Source organism: Podarcis filfolensis, assembly GCF_964270895.1.
Source record: "Podarcis filfolensis genome assembly, chromosome: 5".
Lineage (NCBI taxonomy): Eukaryota > Metazoa > Chordata > Lepidosauria > Squamata > Lacertidae > Podarcis > Podarcis filfolensis.
In genome coordinates, this window is record NC_139608.1 from 90,390,778 (window position 1) to 90,409,408 (window position 18,631).

The following is an 18,631-nucleotide window of genomic DNA, read 5'->3' on the forward strand; positions in this document are numbered from 1 at the left end:
ACTCTGCAAATTTGGATCTCCCTTGATTAGAAGTGACCGAGACGCGCAGCCTGCGAAGAGGCCCATCAGTCTGGAGTCCGAATTTCCCAGAAGCTTCATTGCTCTGATTATACTCACAAGTGCCCTGGCTTGATTGAAAGGTTGCGCTGGATGTTGGCACCCAACTGGCCGCGTCAACTCCCAGGTGTAGATGCAAGCCGTCAGCTCCTCATCAGAGTCACAGAAGCAAAACAGACAGCCCCGCCAGTGCGCACCAGTTTCAACCCACCCTCTCGCTGCCAGCGCTGCCTCTTTGGTTCTGCGCTGACCTTTTCCCCTTCGTTGTCTTGTCAAAATCAGCAATTTGGAATCTGACAGTAACGAAGGAAGAAAAGGACGTGTGCCGAGTCAGGGCCCCAATTTAAATAGAATTAGCCCTTTCAGCTGGCTTGGGTTCCCCGGAACAGAGTCGCGCTGTATGGCATTAAGAATGGGGCAAAAGGGGTCGCAGGTTGGCAGACCCAACAGTTTCCACCGCTCGTCTAACCCGCAATGAAAATGAATAGTTTTCCCCCTTTTTTGTTTCTGTACCGGTTAATAGGAGTCGAAAATGCATAGTGGTTGTTTTCACGAACACCGATAACATTACAGGCTGGTGGGGGGATGCAGTTATTAAAATGTAATATTTTTGTAGTGTCAAAAAAAGCACTTTTACAGGAGGTTACAGTAATAGTCAGGGAAGAGGACTTTGCCTCAAAAGCATAATTCTACAGCCTTCAAATACAGTGGTACCTCGGGTTAAGTACTTAATTCGTTCCGGGGGTCCGTTCTTAACCTGAAGCACCACTTTAGCTAATGGGGACTCCTGCTGCTGCCGCGCAATTTCTGTTCCCATCCTGAAGCAAAGTTCTTAACCTGAAGCACTATTTCTGGGTTAGCGGAGTCTGTAACCTGAAGCGTATGTAACCTGAGGTACCACTGTAGGTCAGAACTGAGCTCTTTCCCCAAGAATATTTTACTATAATGTTAATAGTGATTTCATAGCTCCTCGGCGTCGCACTTCTTGATTTCCTTTATCGTCTGAGGTTCTCCGTAAAATAGTGTTCCCATTTCACAGTCGGTGACCGCTCCCCGTGAAGCCCTGCTGTATGTTATTGGGCCACACCAGTTTTCCTCATTGTAACGTTTTCTCTTGACAGAATCCTACCAAGTGGTGGTCAAAGGCAATGGCTTTTATTACGCAAGGAACATTGACCAAGTTCTCTGCAGTTTCAAGATCAATAACACCATTACTCTTAGTAAGTTGGCAGGTTGTGGCCTTCCCACCCCAGAAAAGTGCTTTCACCATGTTGTGGTGTGAAATGGTAACAGGGGAAGAATTTTCACCCTCATGGCTACTTCTGCATCATTCCCATCGTACCTGGGCTTGTCTTGCTGGTCCGTGCAGGAGATGTCCGGCCAACGCATTTGTCAGCGTTGGAATGGAAGTTACGAATTTGATAATCCAGAACAGAAAAGCACAGGCAGGGTTGCAAAGTTTCAGGAAGATGCGGAAACCTACACTAGTTAAATTCTTGCATGTCCTGCAGCTGATAATGTCAGTCTGTATTCTCTGTCAAGGAGTGCGGCGAGATAGCCACACTAAAAGGGCCTTTGCATTATTTTCCTAGATAAGGATTTCATGAACTTCATCCGAAAGAAGCAAGTTTGAACCTCCCTAACGTATACTTAGGGACGCGGGTGGCGCTGTGGGTTAGACCACAGAGCCTAGGACTTGCTGATCAGAAGGTTGGTGGTTTGAATCCCCGCGACGGGGTGAGCTCCTGTTGCTCGGTCCCAGCTCCTGCCAACCTAGCACTTTGAAAGCATGTCAAAATGCAAGTAGATAAATAGGTAGCGCTCCGTGGGAAGGTAAACGGCGTTTCCGTGCGCTCCTCTGGTTCGCCAGAAGTGGCTTAGTCATGCTGGCCACATGACCCAGAAGCTGTATGCCGGCTCCCTCGAGATGAGCGCTGCAACCCCAGAGTCGGCCACGACTGGACCTAATGGTCAGGGGTCCCTTTACCTTTACCTCTACCTTTAACGTATACTTAGCACAAAAGGGCAACAACACAACCAGCATCAGTTAGGGAATCAAATCACTCTAAAACAGAACAGACAAATCATTATCTATCTATCTATCCATCTATCTTTCTATCTATCATCTATCTATCTATCTCAATTTGTTCTACTCTGAATGAAATGAAAGGGAAGACACACATATAACCTGTAACTCACTGGCTGAAATGTTAAAAAAAGAAGAAGAAAGGGAAACCTAAAACTATTTGCTGCTGTAACGAATTTTTTTTTTAAATGAAACAGGCACTCTTCATAAACTTGCCATCTAAAGTTTTTTATGGCTGCTTTGTACTAGCATAGAAGTGATTTTTCGTTTCTTCCCTTCAGATGAAAAGCCAACAATTGTTCAAGACACATACTTGCTTTGCCCTGCTCCAGTGATAGCAGATGTCGGACAGTAAGTACATTGTGCTTTTACCTGTTCCTCATACCACCTCTTACTTGTCGTGTTTTCTCCCCCCCCCAACCCCCGCCCCCCGAAATGCTAAAATGTGAGAACCGCCAACTGAAATATATCAGTTCTAAGCGGTTAGAAACTCGTGGGGGTGGGGAGAATCATTGATTTCATTGTTTGTTACGATAAACAGAGAACAGACATAGTAAAAATTATAATTTATTATTTATACCCCGCCCATCTGGCTGGGTTTCCCAAGCCACTCCGGGAACAACAAAAGATTAAAAATACATTAAAACAGAGGGAAAGACCATCGTTTTAATCAATGTCTCTGTTGGCTCTCCAGGGTGGTTTACCTGCAAGTTAGCATGAACAGCGGACTGACGTTCATCTCCAGCTCTGTCAGCATCACCAGCACCCGCTGTGTAAGTATGAAGCACGAAACTGAGGGAAGGAAGGACCTAAAACGCAGAAACAAGGACTAAGGGGTTGGGTGGAAAAGTGTTGCTTTTTGACCACCGATCCAGCTCTTAATAATAATAATAATATATTACTTATACCCCACCCATCTGGCTGGGCCTCACCAGCCACACTGGGCGGCTCCCAACAGAACATTAAAAACACAATAAGATATCAAACATTAAAAACTTCCCTAAACAGGACTGCCTTCAGGTGTCTTCTAAAAGTCAAAACAAAAAAATTTTTTTCCTTCTAGTAGCACTTTAAAGACCAACTAAGTTAGTTCTTGGTATGAGCTTTCGTGTGCATGCACACTTCTTCAGATACACTGAAACAGAAGTTGCCAGATCCTTCTATATAGTGAGAAGGTGGGGAGGGGTATTACTCAGAAGGGTGGTGGGAATGGGTGATTGGCAGATAGCTGTGATGAGCCTGTTGACGACTCTTAACGACTGCAATAGGTCTTACAGGAAAAAGCAAGGGGTGAGAAGGTGAAAAATGGCTTTGTCATGTATAATGAGATAAGAATCCAATGTCTTTGTTCAGACCAGGTCTCTCCATGGTTTTAAGTTTGGTAATGAGTTGCAATTCAGCAGCTTCTCTTTCCAGTCTATTTCTGAAATTCCTTTGTAGTAATACAGCTACTTGGAGATCTTGTATAGAATGTCCTGGGAGATTGAAGTGTTCTCCTACTGGTTTCTCTGTCTTGTGATTCTTGATGTCCGATTTATGTCCGTTTATTCTTTGGCGTAAGGTTTGGCCTGTTTGTCCAATATAGAGAGCTGAAGGACACTGTTGGCATTTGATGGCATATACAATGTTAGACGATGAGCAATTAAATAGTCCCGAGATGGTATGTGTGATGTTGTTGGGGCCAGTAATGGTGTTGTCCGGGTGTATGTGGCAGCAAAGTTGGCATCTGGGTTTATTGCAGGCTGGGTTTATTGCAGGCTCTAAAAGTCAGATATTCCTTGACATCTGATGGGAGGGCGTTCCACAGGGCGGGCGCCACCACCGAGAAGGCCCTCTTCCTGGTTTCCTGTAGCTTCACTTCTCGCAGGGAGGGAACCACCAGAAGGCCCTCGGAGCTGGACCTCAGTGTCCGGGCTGAACGATGGGGGTGGAGACGCTCCTTCAGGTATACTCAAGGGAACATGGAACTGGGTTTGACAGGGGCAGCCAACCTTGTTTATTCCTGACCCACTCATATCTAAAGCAGTGGATGGGGTGGGGGGCTAATTTTAAAGCCAAGAAAGGGATCTGTGAGTGTAAGATCTCTTGCTGAAGAGGGTTTTGGTAAGACACTTGCTGCTTTGTCTACACTGCTGCTGACCCAGGTTCAGGCTGTGGTCGTTTGAATGCTTGTACTTTATAAGTTAGAAACAAATATTTTATTTATAGAACAATGAATTTGTCTCCTCTCTCTTCCCAACCCCCTTCACTTTGCGTTTGTGGGCATTTTGCTCCTTACGCTGCCCTCTGCAATTCTGTGGGAGGGGTTCAGTTCCCTTCCTTGTGAAAACGGAAGAAAATGCGTAGGTCTATATTCTCACTATGGCGTCAGCATAACTGTCTGCAGGTGATCCTAGTCAGGGTACCAAGCAAAAATCCCATGCAACAAAGGCAGAAAGAACAAAACATTAGTCACACGTGGGCACACACAACTTACAAAAACAGCAGAGGGGGAAATCAGACATTTAGTCTCTACAACTAAACTTGTATGGGTTTGACTTTAACTATCTGTCCACACGGGACGCGGGTGGCGCTGTGAGTTAAACCACAGAGCCTAGAACTTGCCGGTCAGAAGGTTGGCGGTTCGAATCCCCGCGATGGGGTGAGCTCCCGTTGCTCGGTCCCTGCTCCTGCCAACCTAGCAGTTCAAAAGCACGGCAAAGTGCAAGTAGATAAATAGGTACCGCTCTAGCGGGAAGGTAGACAGTATTTCTGTGTGCTGCTCTGCTTCGCCAGAAGTGGCTTAGTCATGCTGACCACATGACCTGGAAGCTGTACGCCGGCTCCCTCGGCCAATAAAGCGATATGAGCGCCGCAACCCCAGAGTCGGTCACGACTGGACCTAATGGTCAGGGGTCCCTTTACCTTTTTATCTGTCCACACAGATTTTTTTGTATTTTGCACTGGCCATTTCTGATTTTGGCCTACCCAGATTGCCAGATAGACCGTGCGGAATAGGTACAGCAGAGACAAAATTTTAGCTGTGCTACTGAGCAGATTTATTTAGCAGTATACTAGCAGTGTAAGCGAGACTTGCCTTTCCGGTAGAAATGTTCTTGTGCAGTGCAGTCCCATACATATCTGCTCAAAGTAAGCCAATTGGGTTGAGTGATGCTCCCAGAATTGCTGCCTTTGGGGCTGTTACAGAGAGCCAAAATAATAGCTATGTTCACTTGCCCCACAACCATGCGATCAAATGCCACTACTTAGGTTTTCTGGAAATAAACTAAGAAGATAAGATCTTTTCTTACTCTATAGCATGGCTAGTCCTTTCCTTCGAAGTCACTGGTGCTGTTTATTGTCACGTTTGATAATATGTACAAATGCAACATGAAATGGCTATGAGCATGCAGGAAGGAATGTACATAAGAAGATGGCTCTATAGAGCAGGCATAGGCAAACTCGGCCCTCCAGATGTTTTGGGACTACAACTCCCATCATCCCTAGCTAATAGGACCAGTGGTCAGGGATGATGGGAGTTGTAGTCCCAAAACATCTGGAGGGCCGAGTTTGCCTATGCCTGCTCTATAGGTACCCAGGCTTGAATCCACCTTGGACTTTAAAGGTTAATAAAAGGTAAAGGGACCCCTGACCATTAGGTCCAGTCGTGGCCGACTCTGGGGTTGTGGCAGTCATCTCGCTTTATTGGCCAAGGGAGCCGGCGTACAGCTTCCGGGTCATGTGGCCAGCATGACCACCAGAGCAGCATGGCGAACCAGAGCAGCGCACGGAAACACCGTTTCCCTTCCTGCCGGAGCAGTACCTATTTATCTACTTGCACTTCGACAGGCTTTTGAACTGCTAGGTTGGCAGGACCAAGGACTGAGCAACGGGAGCTCACCCCGTCGCGGGGATTTGAACCGCCGACCTTCTGATCAGCAAGTCCTAGGCTCTGTGGTTTAACCCACAGCGCCACCCGCGTCCCTTAAAGGTTAATACCAGTGCTTCAAACTGAGCCTGGAAACTTAACTGGGAGCCAATACAGGCCTCTCCAAATTGGCCTGGTGGAATCAAGGTGCCTAGGGCCTGTCAGCAAACTGTTTTCAGCATTTCGTACCGATTTAATTTTCTGAACAGTTTTCAGGTGGTGCATTACAGTAGTCCGCTCTTGGGCGTGAATGACTCTGGGCGAGGACCGATTCTGCCAGGAACGGTTGTGGTTGGCTGCTTGCCAGCGTTATATTTGAAAACACACAAAAAAATTAAAATGAGGTTTTAAGCACTGTTTTTGCTCTGCTCCAGTCTGGAGTTACAGTCTCTGGGTGTCGAACCTAGATAGAGGGGGACACTGCTCTCTGAAAATTGCTTTGCAGTAGAGAAGCTGTGTCTGGCATTCGAAGAGATGAGCTTGTATGGCTTCCTTCTTCATAAGGAGAAAGCAAGGAAATTGATCTAATGTGCTGCCTTAGGGCCTGACCGCAGCCAAACGACACTCGCAGATGTCACAAGTAGCACATTTATTCACATCCCATTTTTTTCTTTCAAAGACACATGAAGCAGCTTACAAAAAACGATGCAGCGGAGATTAAATTGAAAAACAACAAACGCTAATATAGCAGCAGTAAGCATGGTAAAAGTCCATGATACAAACTTTCATTTAAAAAAACAACAACTGGGTCATTGAACGCTTGTTAGATTAAAAAAAAAATTAATGAAATGAAAAGAATAAAGATTTGCAAATTCAATGCTTAATTGCAAAGGACTTGCGATTAACAGTAGATTAATGGGGAAGAGCTGTAGCCTTGCAGAAGCTCCTTGGTTCACTCTCAGGAGACGGGGACTGTTATTGGTTATACTGGATGCGGGTGGCGCTGTGGTCTAAACCACTGAGCCTCTTGGGCTTGCTGATCGGAAGGTCGGCGGTTCGAATCCCCACAACGGAGTGAGCTCCCGTTTCTCTGTCCCAGCTCCTGCCAACCTGGCAGTTTGAAAGCACGCCAGTGCAAGTAGATAAATAGCTACTGCTGTGGTGGAAAGGTAAACAGCATTTCCATGCGCTCTGGCACTCGTCACGGTCCTCTGTGAGCCAGTAGCGGTTTAGTCCTGCTGGCCACATGACCTGGAAAGCTGCCTGTGGACAAACGCCGGCTCCCTCGGCCTGAAAGCAAGATGAGCGCCACAATCCCATAGTCGCCTTTGATTGGACTTAACCATCCAGGGGTCCTTTACCTTTACCTATACAGTGGTACCTCGGGTTACATACGCTTCAGGTTACATACGCTTCAGGTTACATACGCTTCAGGTTACAGACTCCGCTAACCCAGAAATAGTACCTCGGGTTAAGAACTTTGCTTCAGGATGAGAACAGAAATCGTGCTCCGGCGCCACCACAGCAGCAGGAGGCCCCATAAGCTAAAGTGGTGCTTCAGGTTAAGAACAGTTTCAGGTTAAGTACAGACCTCCAGAACAAATTAAGTTCTTAACCCGAGGTACCACTGTACTGGTTGCAGCGAAGGAAGCAAGGTGGGGGTTTGCCACGTTTCCCAGCCAGCGCAATTTCTTTGAACTAGTTGAAATTCAGAAGGCTGACCTTACTTAGTAAAGCCCTCAGTAAAAGTTCCTTGGCTGCATTTTCCGGATGTCAAAGCCAGAAGCAATGGGCACCCTGGGCTCAGTGGGGTGTGTGTCCCAGATGTTTTAACGAGTGCCCTGAGTACTGAGGGCACCTCGTGGCACTGATAAATGGTGGTGTGGGCGCCAGTAGTTCAACAAGCAGGGCAGCCGTGGGAAGAAGGAAGTTTTTGTTCCCAGCCCTCCTCCTCACCTTCTCTGAAGCACTGCATGCTGGGTGATAGAGCCCAGTGGAAACCCAAAGGAGTTTCAGTTACAGAAAGGTAGCCGTGTTGGTCTGCCATAGTCAAAACAAAAAAAAATTTTTTTCTTTCCAGTAGCACCTTAAAGACCAACTAAGTTAGTTCTTGGTATAAGCTTTCGTGTGCATGCACACTTCGTCAGATACACTGTGTGTATCTGACGAAGTGTGCATGCACACGAAAGCTCATACCAAGAACTAACTTAGTTGGTCTTTAAGGTGCTACTGGAAAGAAAAAAATTTTTTTTTGTTTTGCCAAAGGAGTTTGTAGTTGTAGCTGTTTTAAAGAAAGAGAGGGAAGAAAATACCTACGCTTTATATTTATTATTTATTTATTTTTATTAGTTTTTAATTACAACAATCCAATAATAGCCTCATTATAACAATGCCAAATTGTAATATAATTCCTAATACAAATCATTCGAATACCAAATTTCTGTATTTTTCGCTCTATAAGACGCACCAGACCATAAGTCGTACCTAGTTTTTGGAGGAGGAAAACAAGGAAAAAAAATAATATTCTGAATTCCAGAAGCCAGAAAGAGCAAGAGGGATCTCTGCGCAGCGAAAGCAGCGATCCCTCTTGCTGTTCTGGCTTCTGGGATAGCTGCGCAGCCGGCATTCGCTCCAAAAGACGCACACACATTTCCCCTTACTTTTTAGGAGGGGAAAAGTACATCTTATAGAGCAAAAAATACGATATATAATTTAGGTGGCCCCCCCGCATGCTAGAATTAATGGTTTGATGATTTACTTTGCTCCTGCGTACCAAAATCTTAAGGGACGCGGGTGGCGCTGTGGGTAAAAGCCTCAGCGCCTAGGACTTGCCGATCGAAAGGTCGGTGGTTCGAATCCCCGTGGCGGGGTGCGCTCCCGTCGCTCGGTCCCAGCGCCTGCCAACCTAGTAATTCGAAAGCACCCCCGGGTGCAAGTAGATAAATAGGGACTGCTTACTGGCGGGAAGGTAAACGGCGTTTCCGTGTGCTGCTCTGGTGCCGGTTCGCCAGAGCAGCTTCGTCACGCTGGCCACGTGACCCGGAAGTGTCTGCAGACAGCGCTGGCTCCCGGCCTCTAGAGTGAGATGAGCGCACAACCCTAGAGTCTGTCAAGACTGGCCCGTACGGGCAGGGGTACCTTTACCTTTTTACCAAAATCTTACCGATTTCAATTACATGCCCATCGTAATAGTAATCCCTTATGCAACAGCTGCAATATTAATAACTTCTGTTCGTGTTGACACATTAAGTAATTTATAAGCGTGCAAGTGAAGATCTCGTATTGAGTCATTGCTTTCCCTGTGTGTGACATTTATTCTGTCCGTGGTGTATTTTTCTGCCCTTGCCATTATCACCTCGTACACCATACGTCTGAAACCCGTGATTAAATCCGAACCGCGTCGATTGCAATGCGAAATAAACAATGCCCGGTTCTGTCGCAAGATCCGTAACCGAGGAATACCTTCCTTCCTTGCAGCATCATGGGACGATTGTTTTCATTGTGCTCCTGATCCTATTCCTGCTCCTGGCTTTGGCTCTCTTCTGGTGGTTCTGGCCGCTCTGCTGCACCGTGGTAAGTGTGCGGGTCGTATTCAAGGCTGTTTGTTTTTTTTAAATTTCTTTTTATATGTTGTTGTTGTTTAGTCGTTTAGTCGTGTCCGACTCTTTATGACCCCCTGGACCAGAGCACGTCAGGCACTCCTGTCTTCCATTGCCTCCCGCAGTTTGGTCAAACTCATGCTGGTAGCTTCGAGAACACCGTCCAACCATCTCGTCCTCTGTCGTCCCCTTCTCCGTGTGCCCTCCATCTTTCCCAACATCAGGGTCTTTTCCAGGGAGTCTTCTCTTCTCATGAGGTGGCCAAGGTATTGGAGCCTCAGCTTCAGGATCTGTCCTTCCAGTGAGCACTCAGGGCTGATTTCCTTAAGAATGGATAGGTTTGATCTTCTTGCAGCCCACGGGACTCTCAAGTGTCTCCTCCAGCACCATAATTCAAAAGCATCAATTCTTCGGCGACCAGCCTTCTTTATGGTCCAGCTCTCACTTCCATACATCACTACTGGGAAAACCATAGCTTTAACTATACGGACCTTTGTTGGCAAGGTGATGTCTCTACTTTTTAAGATGCTGTCTAGGTTTGTCATTGCTTTTCTCCCAAGAAGCAGGCGTCTTTTAATTTCATGGCTGCTGTCACCATCTGCAGTGATCATGGAGCCCAAGAAAGTAAAATCTCTCACTGCCTCCATTTCTTCCCCTTCTGTTTGCCAGGAGGTGATGGGACCAGTGGCCATGATCTTCATTTTTTTGATGTTGAGCTTCAGACCATATTTTGCGCTCTCCTCTTTCACCCTCAATAAAAGCTTTTTATATATAAATTTTTATTAGTTTTTTTTAACATACCATTTTCAACAGTGACTAAACATATTTTTACATCTTATGCAATTTTTTTCCCTTCCATCATTCCTGTCTGAAAACTTTCCAATCCAATCTCTTAGTATACATTTCTTATTTTCCCTGTTACATTAAAACTCATAACCAATGTTTCTATTCTTTATCTGCTTTGTAGCACTTCACATATTTCTCCCTCCAAAACTTCTTGTAGTCCTACTAGCGTAATTTGTTGATTACAGTTGCTCTTCAAATAGTTCATATACTTCTTCCAATCTTCTGTAAATCTCTTGTCCCGCAGGTTTCGAATCCTTCCTGTCATTTTGTCCAATTCTGCATAGTCCATTAATTTCGTCTGCCATTCTTCTTTCGTCGGAATTTCTCCTTGCTTCCATTTCTCGGCTAACAATACTCTTGCCGCTGTTGTTGCATATAAATTTTTATTTACATCTTGCCTATTAATATCCTGACCTAGAATACCAAGTAAAAATGCTTCTGGTTTTTTAAAAAATTGTATATTTCAACATCTTTTTCATCTCATCATATATCATTTCCCAGAAGTTCTTTATTTTCTTACATTCCCAGTATTCAAGGCTGTTATTTGGCCAGGGGCAGAATTTAAAATCCAGGAAAAGTGTAAAAGAAAGAGAAACACTCTCCCTTGTTTGACCTGAGAAATGAAGAGTTTCCACCCCCCTTCCCTGCACGCCCAAAATTGTATTGATTTCCAAGGCTTAAGAAAACAGCCTCCTCTCTTACTAGGTTCCTGAACTTTTAACAGCAGGCCGACACGTGCAGATTTAAGAAACGAAGGTTTTTCTTTTCACTTTAGTTTCCTGTCAGGAAACCCTTCCTCATTTGTGTGTTAGATTGCTGTTATCCTGGGATATTTTTAATTATTTTTTACCAAAAGGTCACATGGAAACGTTTTAAATATATTAATAGCATCCTAATGCTTTTGAATTATGGTGCTGGAGGAGACTCTTGAGAGTCCCATGGACTGCAAGAAGATCAAACATATCCATTCTGAAGGAAATCAGCCCTGAGTGACAGATCCTGAAGCTGAGACTCCAGTACTTTGGCCACCTCATGAGAAGAGAAGACTCCCTGGAAAAGACCCTGATGTTGGGAAAGATGGAGGGCAGAAGGAGAAGGGGACGACAGAGGACGAGATGGTTGGATAATGTTCTCGAAGCTACCAGCATGAGTCTGACCAAACTGCAGGAGGCAGTGGAAGACAGGAGTGCCTGGCGTGCTCTGGTCCATGGGGTCACGAAGAGTCGGACACGACTAAACGACTAAACAACAACAAAACGCAGTGAGAGGTCTAGGTGCTGGTAAAGGGACAAAGACAGGCCATCCTTGTTTCTTTTGCTCAATTTCCATCCTTTTTTCTTACAATGAAGGCATAGGAGATGGGCCAGGATAAACTAGGTGACTGTAGTGAGATTCAGTCTCGGATCGGTAACAAACTAATGGGACGACGTTGCCCTCTCCTGTTACTGATCTTTCCCGTTTTGTACAAAGGTGACAACAGTAAGCGTTCCTTGCAGGGATTTTATGCAGATTTGTTAAGGCAAAAATAGAGTTGCCTGTCCTTAACCTTGGCTATAAGGAGCCTAAACAATAGGGTACTGAGTGGGATGCGGGTGGCACTGTGGGTTAAACCACAGAGCCTAGGACTTGCCAATCAGAAGGTCGGCGGTTCGAATCCCCACGATGGGGTGAGCTCCCGTTGCTCGGTCCCTGCTCCTGCCAACCTAGCAGTTTGAAAGCACGTCAAAGTGCAAGTAGATAAATAGGTACTGCTCCGGTGGGAAGGTAAACGGCGTTTCCGTGCGCTGCTCTGGTTTCACCAGAAGCAGCTTAGTCATGCTGGCCACATGACCTGGAAGCTGTACACCGGCTCCCTCGGCCAATAAAGCGAGATGAGCGCCACAACCCCAGAGTCGGCCACGAGTGGACCTAATGGTCAGGGGTCCCTTTACCTTTAGCTTTAACCTTGGCTATAAGGAGGCTAAACAATAGGGTACTGAGTGGGAATGGTCAAAGAAGCATCATGAACATGAGCAGGAAACCTGATTTTAAGAAACTATTAAATTAAATTAATTTGGCTTGATTTGTAATAATTGGGGAAATTAATAAAAATAATTTTTTAAAAGAAGCAGCAGCCAAATAATAATAATAATAATTTATTTGTACCCCACCCATCTGGCTGGGTTTCCCCATCTCCCAATAGAATATTAAAAACACGATAAGACATCAAACATTAAAAACTTCCCTAAACAGAGCTGCCATCAGATGTTTTCTAAAAGTCAGATAGTTGTTTATTTCCACAGGGCAGGCGCCACTACCGAGAAGGCCCTCTGCCTGGTTTCCTGCCAAGATGTTTCCAGAGCTTTGGGGCTTATGTTTAACAAAAGGATGTCTTGAAGAAAGCTTGACTGGGAGCTCCTTTCTCGCAGGAACGGGTGCTGTGTGCTTTCATTGCAAAGACAGCCCTTAGTAGATTCTGCAGTCAGCAGCAAAGCGATTAGATTCTCGGGCTGCATGCCAGGATCCCACCCCAGAACTTGCACTTGCTTGTAACTTTAGAAAATGAGTCACTTCCTCGCTGCTCAGCTCTGCTTTTGCGAGATACCCCTGGCAGAGTTTTCATCTGGAAGACGCGTGCTTTTTTTTCTGGGCACTGGAAAAAGATTCGTGGCGGCTGAGCTTGCAGAATGATACAAGGCCCAGAAACCACGTTTCAGGCAGAGACAGAATTCACTAGATATTAGTGGTCCACAGACAACAAAGCAAGGTTTGGTTTCTAAGGAGCGAACATATTTTTAAAAAATAAATCAATAAGTTATTTCTTCAGAAAAGGAATGCCAAACAATCCTATTTCAGCTGCAACTGAGGGCTGTTTCATATATTGTCAGCTAGAAACCTGGGCCAGCAGCCAAGCTGACTGCCCTTGTATGATCTTTTTATTTCCTGCGTTTATACTTTCTGTGTACATTTTTAAAAAATCTTCAAGTATCCACTGCTTGTTAAACTAAATTTAGCAAGCCAGTAGAATTATATGAGTGGATTGCATTAATTTCCTCAGACCAATTATACCCGTGCCATCTTATACCATTAAAAAAAACTGTAAAAGAGCAGTTTAACGAGATTGCCAAGAAGCAGAATACTTCCTAACAGGGAGAAAAATGTGAGCACACTAAAATGCGAAAAGCATAACTGACTCGTTCACGGCTGGTTCACGGTGGTAGTAGCCTGTCCTTCCTCGGTTTCTGCAAACTTCACATCAGGGTACGTTTTCATTTTTGTCAAATTATCCCTGATTTGCCAGGGGTGTTTTTAAAGAGTCACACCCACCACAGCTGCACAGCCAGTGGCAACAAGTTAAAGACAGATGTGTGGGCTGGATGGCTGCCACAATTCTCCATGATTAAATGTCTAAGGTTGCAATCCTGGCCCCCACCCCCAAATGCTGATTCTTGCCTCTGCTTGCGGGGGAGCTCCATTGTTGCAGAAGCCCTGAGCTTTTACCCCTGTGGTCAGGAAGCTACTTTCCCGGGGTTAGACTAGATGGCCCTCGTGGCCTCTTCCAATTCTATGATTCCGTGATCTGTGAGTTTCAGGGTCCAATGTTAGATCCGAAAGCCCCACAGATCTCCCGAGGGGCCCGATCTTTGGAGCTGGTACAGCGAAAAAGAAAAAAGTGCCTACCTTTTGTTTTGCCCTGAAGGAGTTGGCAGGATTGTAAGCGCAGCAGTGAATACAAAACACTGTGGCTTTTCCGTTGCCTCTCGCTAGGAATATTGGTGGAGCAATCCCAGCCTTAGGTTCATTTCCCTTGCTTTAGCAACGGCACTGTTGAGCCTGGAGCAGGAGTGGCTAACCTCTGGGGCTGCAGATATTTTGGGACTCCCAACATCCATCAGCGCCAGCCAGCATATTCCTCCCCCCCCCCAATTATAGGTGGCGCTGTGGGTTAAACCACAGAGCCTAGGACTTGCCTATCAGAAGGTCGGTGGTTTGAATCCCCGCGACGGGGTGAGCCCCCGTTGCTCTGTCCCTGCTCCTGCCAACCTAGCAGTTCGAAAGCACGTCAAAGTGCAAGTAGATAAATAGGTACCACTCTGGCGGGAAGGTAAACGGCGTTTCCATGCGCTGCTCTGGTTCGCCAGAAGCGGCTTGGTCATGCTGGCCACATGACCCGGAAGCTGTACGCTGGCTCCCTCGGCCAGTAAAGCGAGATGAGCACCACAACCCCAGAGTCGGTCACGACTGGACCTAATGGTCAGGGGTCCCTTTACCTTTACTATATTTCATTAAGTTTCAACTTTTTAACATGTATTGTCATAACACGATTTTGTCTTTCATTTTTTCAGCTTCCTGCCCCTTTTCCCATGGAGTTCTTTTATCCTCCCCTTCTGTCACACCTCATCTTTTATCTATCGCATCATAACCACAATATTATAATCTAATTACTGTTGTTGCTCATAGCTCAAATCCTACTCACAGGTTCATCATACTATAATATTTCTTTAACTAGTCTGAAAAAGGCAACCATTCTTCCACAAAACACTCATCATAAGATTCCCTGTTTTCCTGATCATTTTGCTGGTTCTGCTTAGTCCATTATCCGTTCTTCTTTGGTTCGAACTTCCTTCTTCCTTCCATTTCTATGCATATACCATATTGGCCCGAATATAAGCCGCACCTTTAAAATTCGGGGGGGGGGGGGGAGGAAAAAAGACAATACCCGAATATAAGCGACTCCCTTAAGATTCCGCAGGCACTCACACCCGTAAATGGCAAATGTAGAAGGAAATCCTACAGCAATATCGTAAAAGCCAATTTTTGTAAGATCACGAATTTAAACCTCACTTTAACTTTTCACGGTCGGAATTTGGAAAAAAAAGAAGTGTGGCTTATATTTGGGGCAATACAGTAAAATCCTAGTTGCTTTAATATTTTTTGGGGGGGATTTCTGCCATCATATTCAACAGTCTGTGATTGTGGTCCAATGGCATCTGAGGGGCACCCTGGTCTAAAGACTCTAAAGGGCTCGGGTAAAGCCAACCTTTGCGAACCATTTGAAGAGATGAAGTTGATGAGCCGGACTGTTTCATTGAGTGAAAAGGTTGCATGTAGATGGGGGACAAAGCTTGCAGGCACTGACAGGCCTGTGTGTGTGTGTTTCAGGTCATCAAAGAACCGCCGCCACCACCCCCAATGGAACCTGTAAGTATGTTGTTACTCAAACTGTTACCCTGGAAGTAGCATCATTCGTGTAGGGCAGGGGTCAGCAACCTTTTTCAGCTGTGGGCCGGTCCACTGTCCCTCAGACCATGTGGTGGGCTGAATTATATTCCTATGCCCCACAGATAAACCAGAGATGCATTTTAAATAAAAGCACACATTCTACTCATGTCAAAACATGATGATTCCTGGACCATCTGTGGGCCAGATTGAGAAGGCGATTGGGCCACATCCGGCCCCCCACGCCTTAGGTTGCCTACCCCTGCCATAGGGGCTTCTGGGAATGGCAACGAATGGGGCAGGCTAGGTAGGGAGAAGAGTCTCCCATTAATTTAGCTAGTAAGTCAGCGATTGCAAACTGAAACTTCCAATTCTCCGGGAAGGAAAACAACAGGGTTTCCATTTCCTTTCTACGGGGAAAAGAAAGGGCTGTCTAGCTCAGGCTTCCCCAAACTCGGCCCTCCAGATGTTTTTGGACTACAACTCCAATGATCTCTAGCTAGCAGGAACAGTGGTCAGGGATGATGGGAATTGTAGTCTCAAAACATCTGAAGGGGCGAAGTTGAGGAAGCCTGGTCTGGCTCTACCATTGGAGCTTCCCTCTTTTTTCCCCGTCCCTCAGAAGGAAACAGGAACGGTGTTGTTTTCTTTTGCTTGGGATATTTGAGGTCACACTGGGCTGCACTCGGCTGCCAGCTTCCTTTTGCTTAATGTAGGTTTTTGTTTTTAAGGAAAAGGAAAAGAGGCACCTTCTCCAACCAGTATCTACGTTAGAGATACTCGACACTTTTCCAGCTGAATCTGTTTGGCTGGTGCAGGGTAACGCCATTTATCCGCACCAGAGCTAGCACACTTGAAACGGAAGAGGAGTCCCAGCAGTGCTAAAAATGTGTAAACGGGAGCGTGGGTGTACGGGTGCAAGCGCTGTTCAGTGTAAATAAGTGTAACATGATCCACGTTGGTGCAAAAACACCTGATACAGACTAGTGGCGTTTCAGCTGGCAGCGACAGACCAGGAAAGTCTGAGGGGTAATTTGCTTCCAGATGCAGTAGCATTTTCCACAAAAAACCATCATCAAAATAATAGTTGTAAAACTGGGGCAATGAATAAACAGGAGTTTGCGAGAAATATGGATAGTTTCAAAAGTATATAATAAATACAGTGGTACCTCGGGTTAAGTACTTAATTCGTTCCGGAGGTCCGTACTTAACCTGAAACTGTTCTAAACCTGAAGCACCACTTTAGCTAATGGGGCCTCCTGCTATCGCTGCACCAGCGGAGCACGATTTCTGTTCTCATCCTGAAGCAAAGTTCTTAACCTGAGGTAATATTCCTGGGTTCGCGGAGTCTGTAACCTGAAGCATATGTAACCTGAAGTGTCTGTAACCCGAGGTACCACTATAAGGTCATATTTTATTAATGCATTGCCCTTTACAATATCTAGGATTATAACGTACAATACAGCTTTAGAATCTAAATGGATTTTTGAAGCTCTCTCTGTATTTGATTACAGATAAATAGCCTTAGCTAAAAAGGCAAAGAGCCCCTCTCTCCTTCTTTTTTTATGCCCTGGAAGGAGCTGCAGCTGGGAAAACAACGAGGTTTCTGTTTGCCGCCAGGCTATGAATGCAGACATGCAAAGCCAAGAATAGAGATTTCAGATGCCTGCTAGTTGACTAAGCTGCTTCCTGATAATATGCACACGCAGATCGCTCTCCCTTTCCGTATCTTTCCCACAGGAGTCAGATGATGAAGATGGGTTTCCAAAGAAAAAGTGGCCTACAGTGGATGCATCTTATTACGGAGGGAGAGGTGTTGGTGGAATCAAAAGAATGGAGGTATTGCATTTGTTCTGAAGCCTGGGTGGGGCTCCTAATTGCGTCTGCAAAACTCCTCACATACACAAGCAAACTGTTTGCATGTGACCATGCACATTCAGATGATCGGTGTTGAGGATGAGTTTAGGGCTTGCACGATCCAAGCTTAAAGTTTGAGAAACCCTGACTTGGACTATAATTGTACTTGTGTCTAGGAAATCAGAAATCGCCATAAATTGGGGGCTTCAATAAACCATCTGTTAGTGCCAGGCAAGCTGGTACATGGGTGTCAACATGGGCAATTCAACAACAACAACAACCACAACTTTTATTTGTATCCCGCCCACCCTGGCTGAAACCGGGCTCAGGACAGCTAACATCAAATATATAACATTGGTATAAAATCAAACAATAATTAAATTGCCTCCTAAAAACATGTCGGGATCAAGTTAAAATCTAATTAGATGGCTTTCTGCAGGATTAGGGCATAGCTGTCAACCGTCCCTTCTTTGGCGGGAAACTCCCTTATCCCAGCGCCGTGTCCCGCTGCTGTCCCTTATTGATGATGTCCCTTAAATTTCCTGGGTTTCAAAGGAAGCAGCTCCTCTCCCTCCTTCCCTTCCGGCCAGGGAGGAGGGAGGCTCCAACTGTGTTGCTTGGCTGCCCAGCCCCCTCTGGCCTCCTCTCACCGGCCTCAGCCCTTGGGAGCTCCTCCCCGCCGGGACTGGCGGGAGCCTCGGGCCCTTCTGCTGCCATCCTCCTCGCGGCCGCCGAACTGAGCGTCTCTGCCTGGGGCCTCTGCCCATCGCCTCTGTGTCGTAATCTTCAAAGCCTTGTCAGAGGAATTTGGCACTCTTCAGGTGCCCGGCTTTGGTTCCTTGTTGGCCTCCCCGTCAGCGACTCCCGGCAAGACAAGGCGAGGTCTCTATCGGCCGATCCTCCTCACGAACGTGAGAAGAACACAACCATCCCTCCTCCCTCACTCCCTGCCATCCCCAGGGAGGGGAGAGAGACAGACAGAAATGTCTTTACATGCCTTTATTTCTGTCTTTCCAGCAGTGCAGAAAAGAACATGTCTGCACTCCTCAGCAGCCACAGCAGAGAGAGAATAACTCCACCCATGTACTTCTGGTACAGGGTCATGTGACACTCTGAGCTAACATCCGGTGCTCAGAGCAC

The 18,631-nt window shown here is 46.0% G+C and overlaps 1 protein-coding gene across 1 annotated transcript in view; it reads left to right on the top strand.

The window, feature by feature from the left end:
- ANTXRL (ANTXR like) overlaps positions 1-18,631 on the top strand; it is a 63,034-nt gene that overhangs the window by 18,810 nt on the left and 25,593 nt on the right. Inside the window, exons 10-15 of the mRNA XM_083615715.1 lie at positions 1,179-1,277; positions 2,425-2,494; positions 2,838-2,916; positions 9,468-9,563; positions 15,578-15,616; positions 17,375-17,473. Coding sequence (XP_083471841.1) covers positions 1,179-1,277; positions 2,425-2,494; positions 2,838-2,916; positions 9,468-9,563; positions 15,578-15,616; positions 17,375-17,473 — 482 coding nt within the window. The remainder of the gene's footprint in view (positions 1-1,178; positions 1,278-2,424; positions 2,495-2,837; positions 2,917-9,467; positions 9,564-15,577; positions 15,617-17,374; positions 17,474-18,631) is intronic.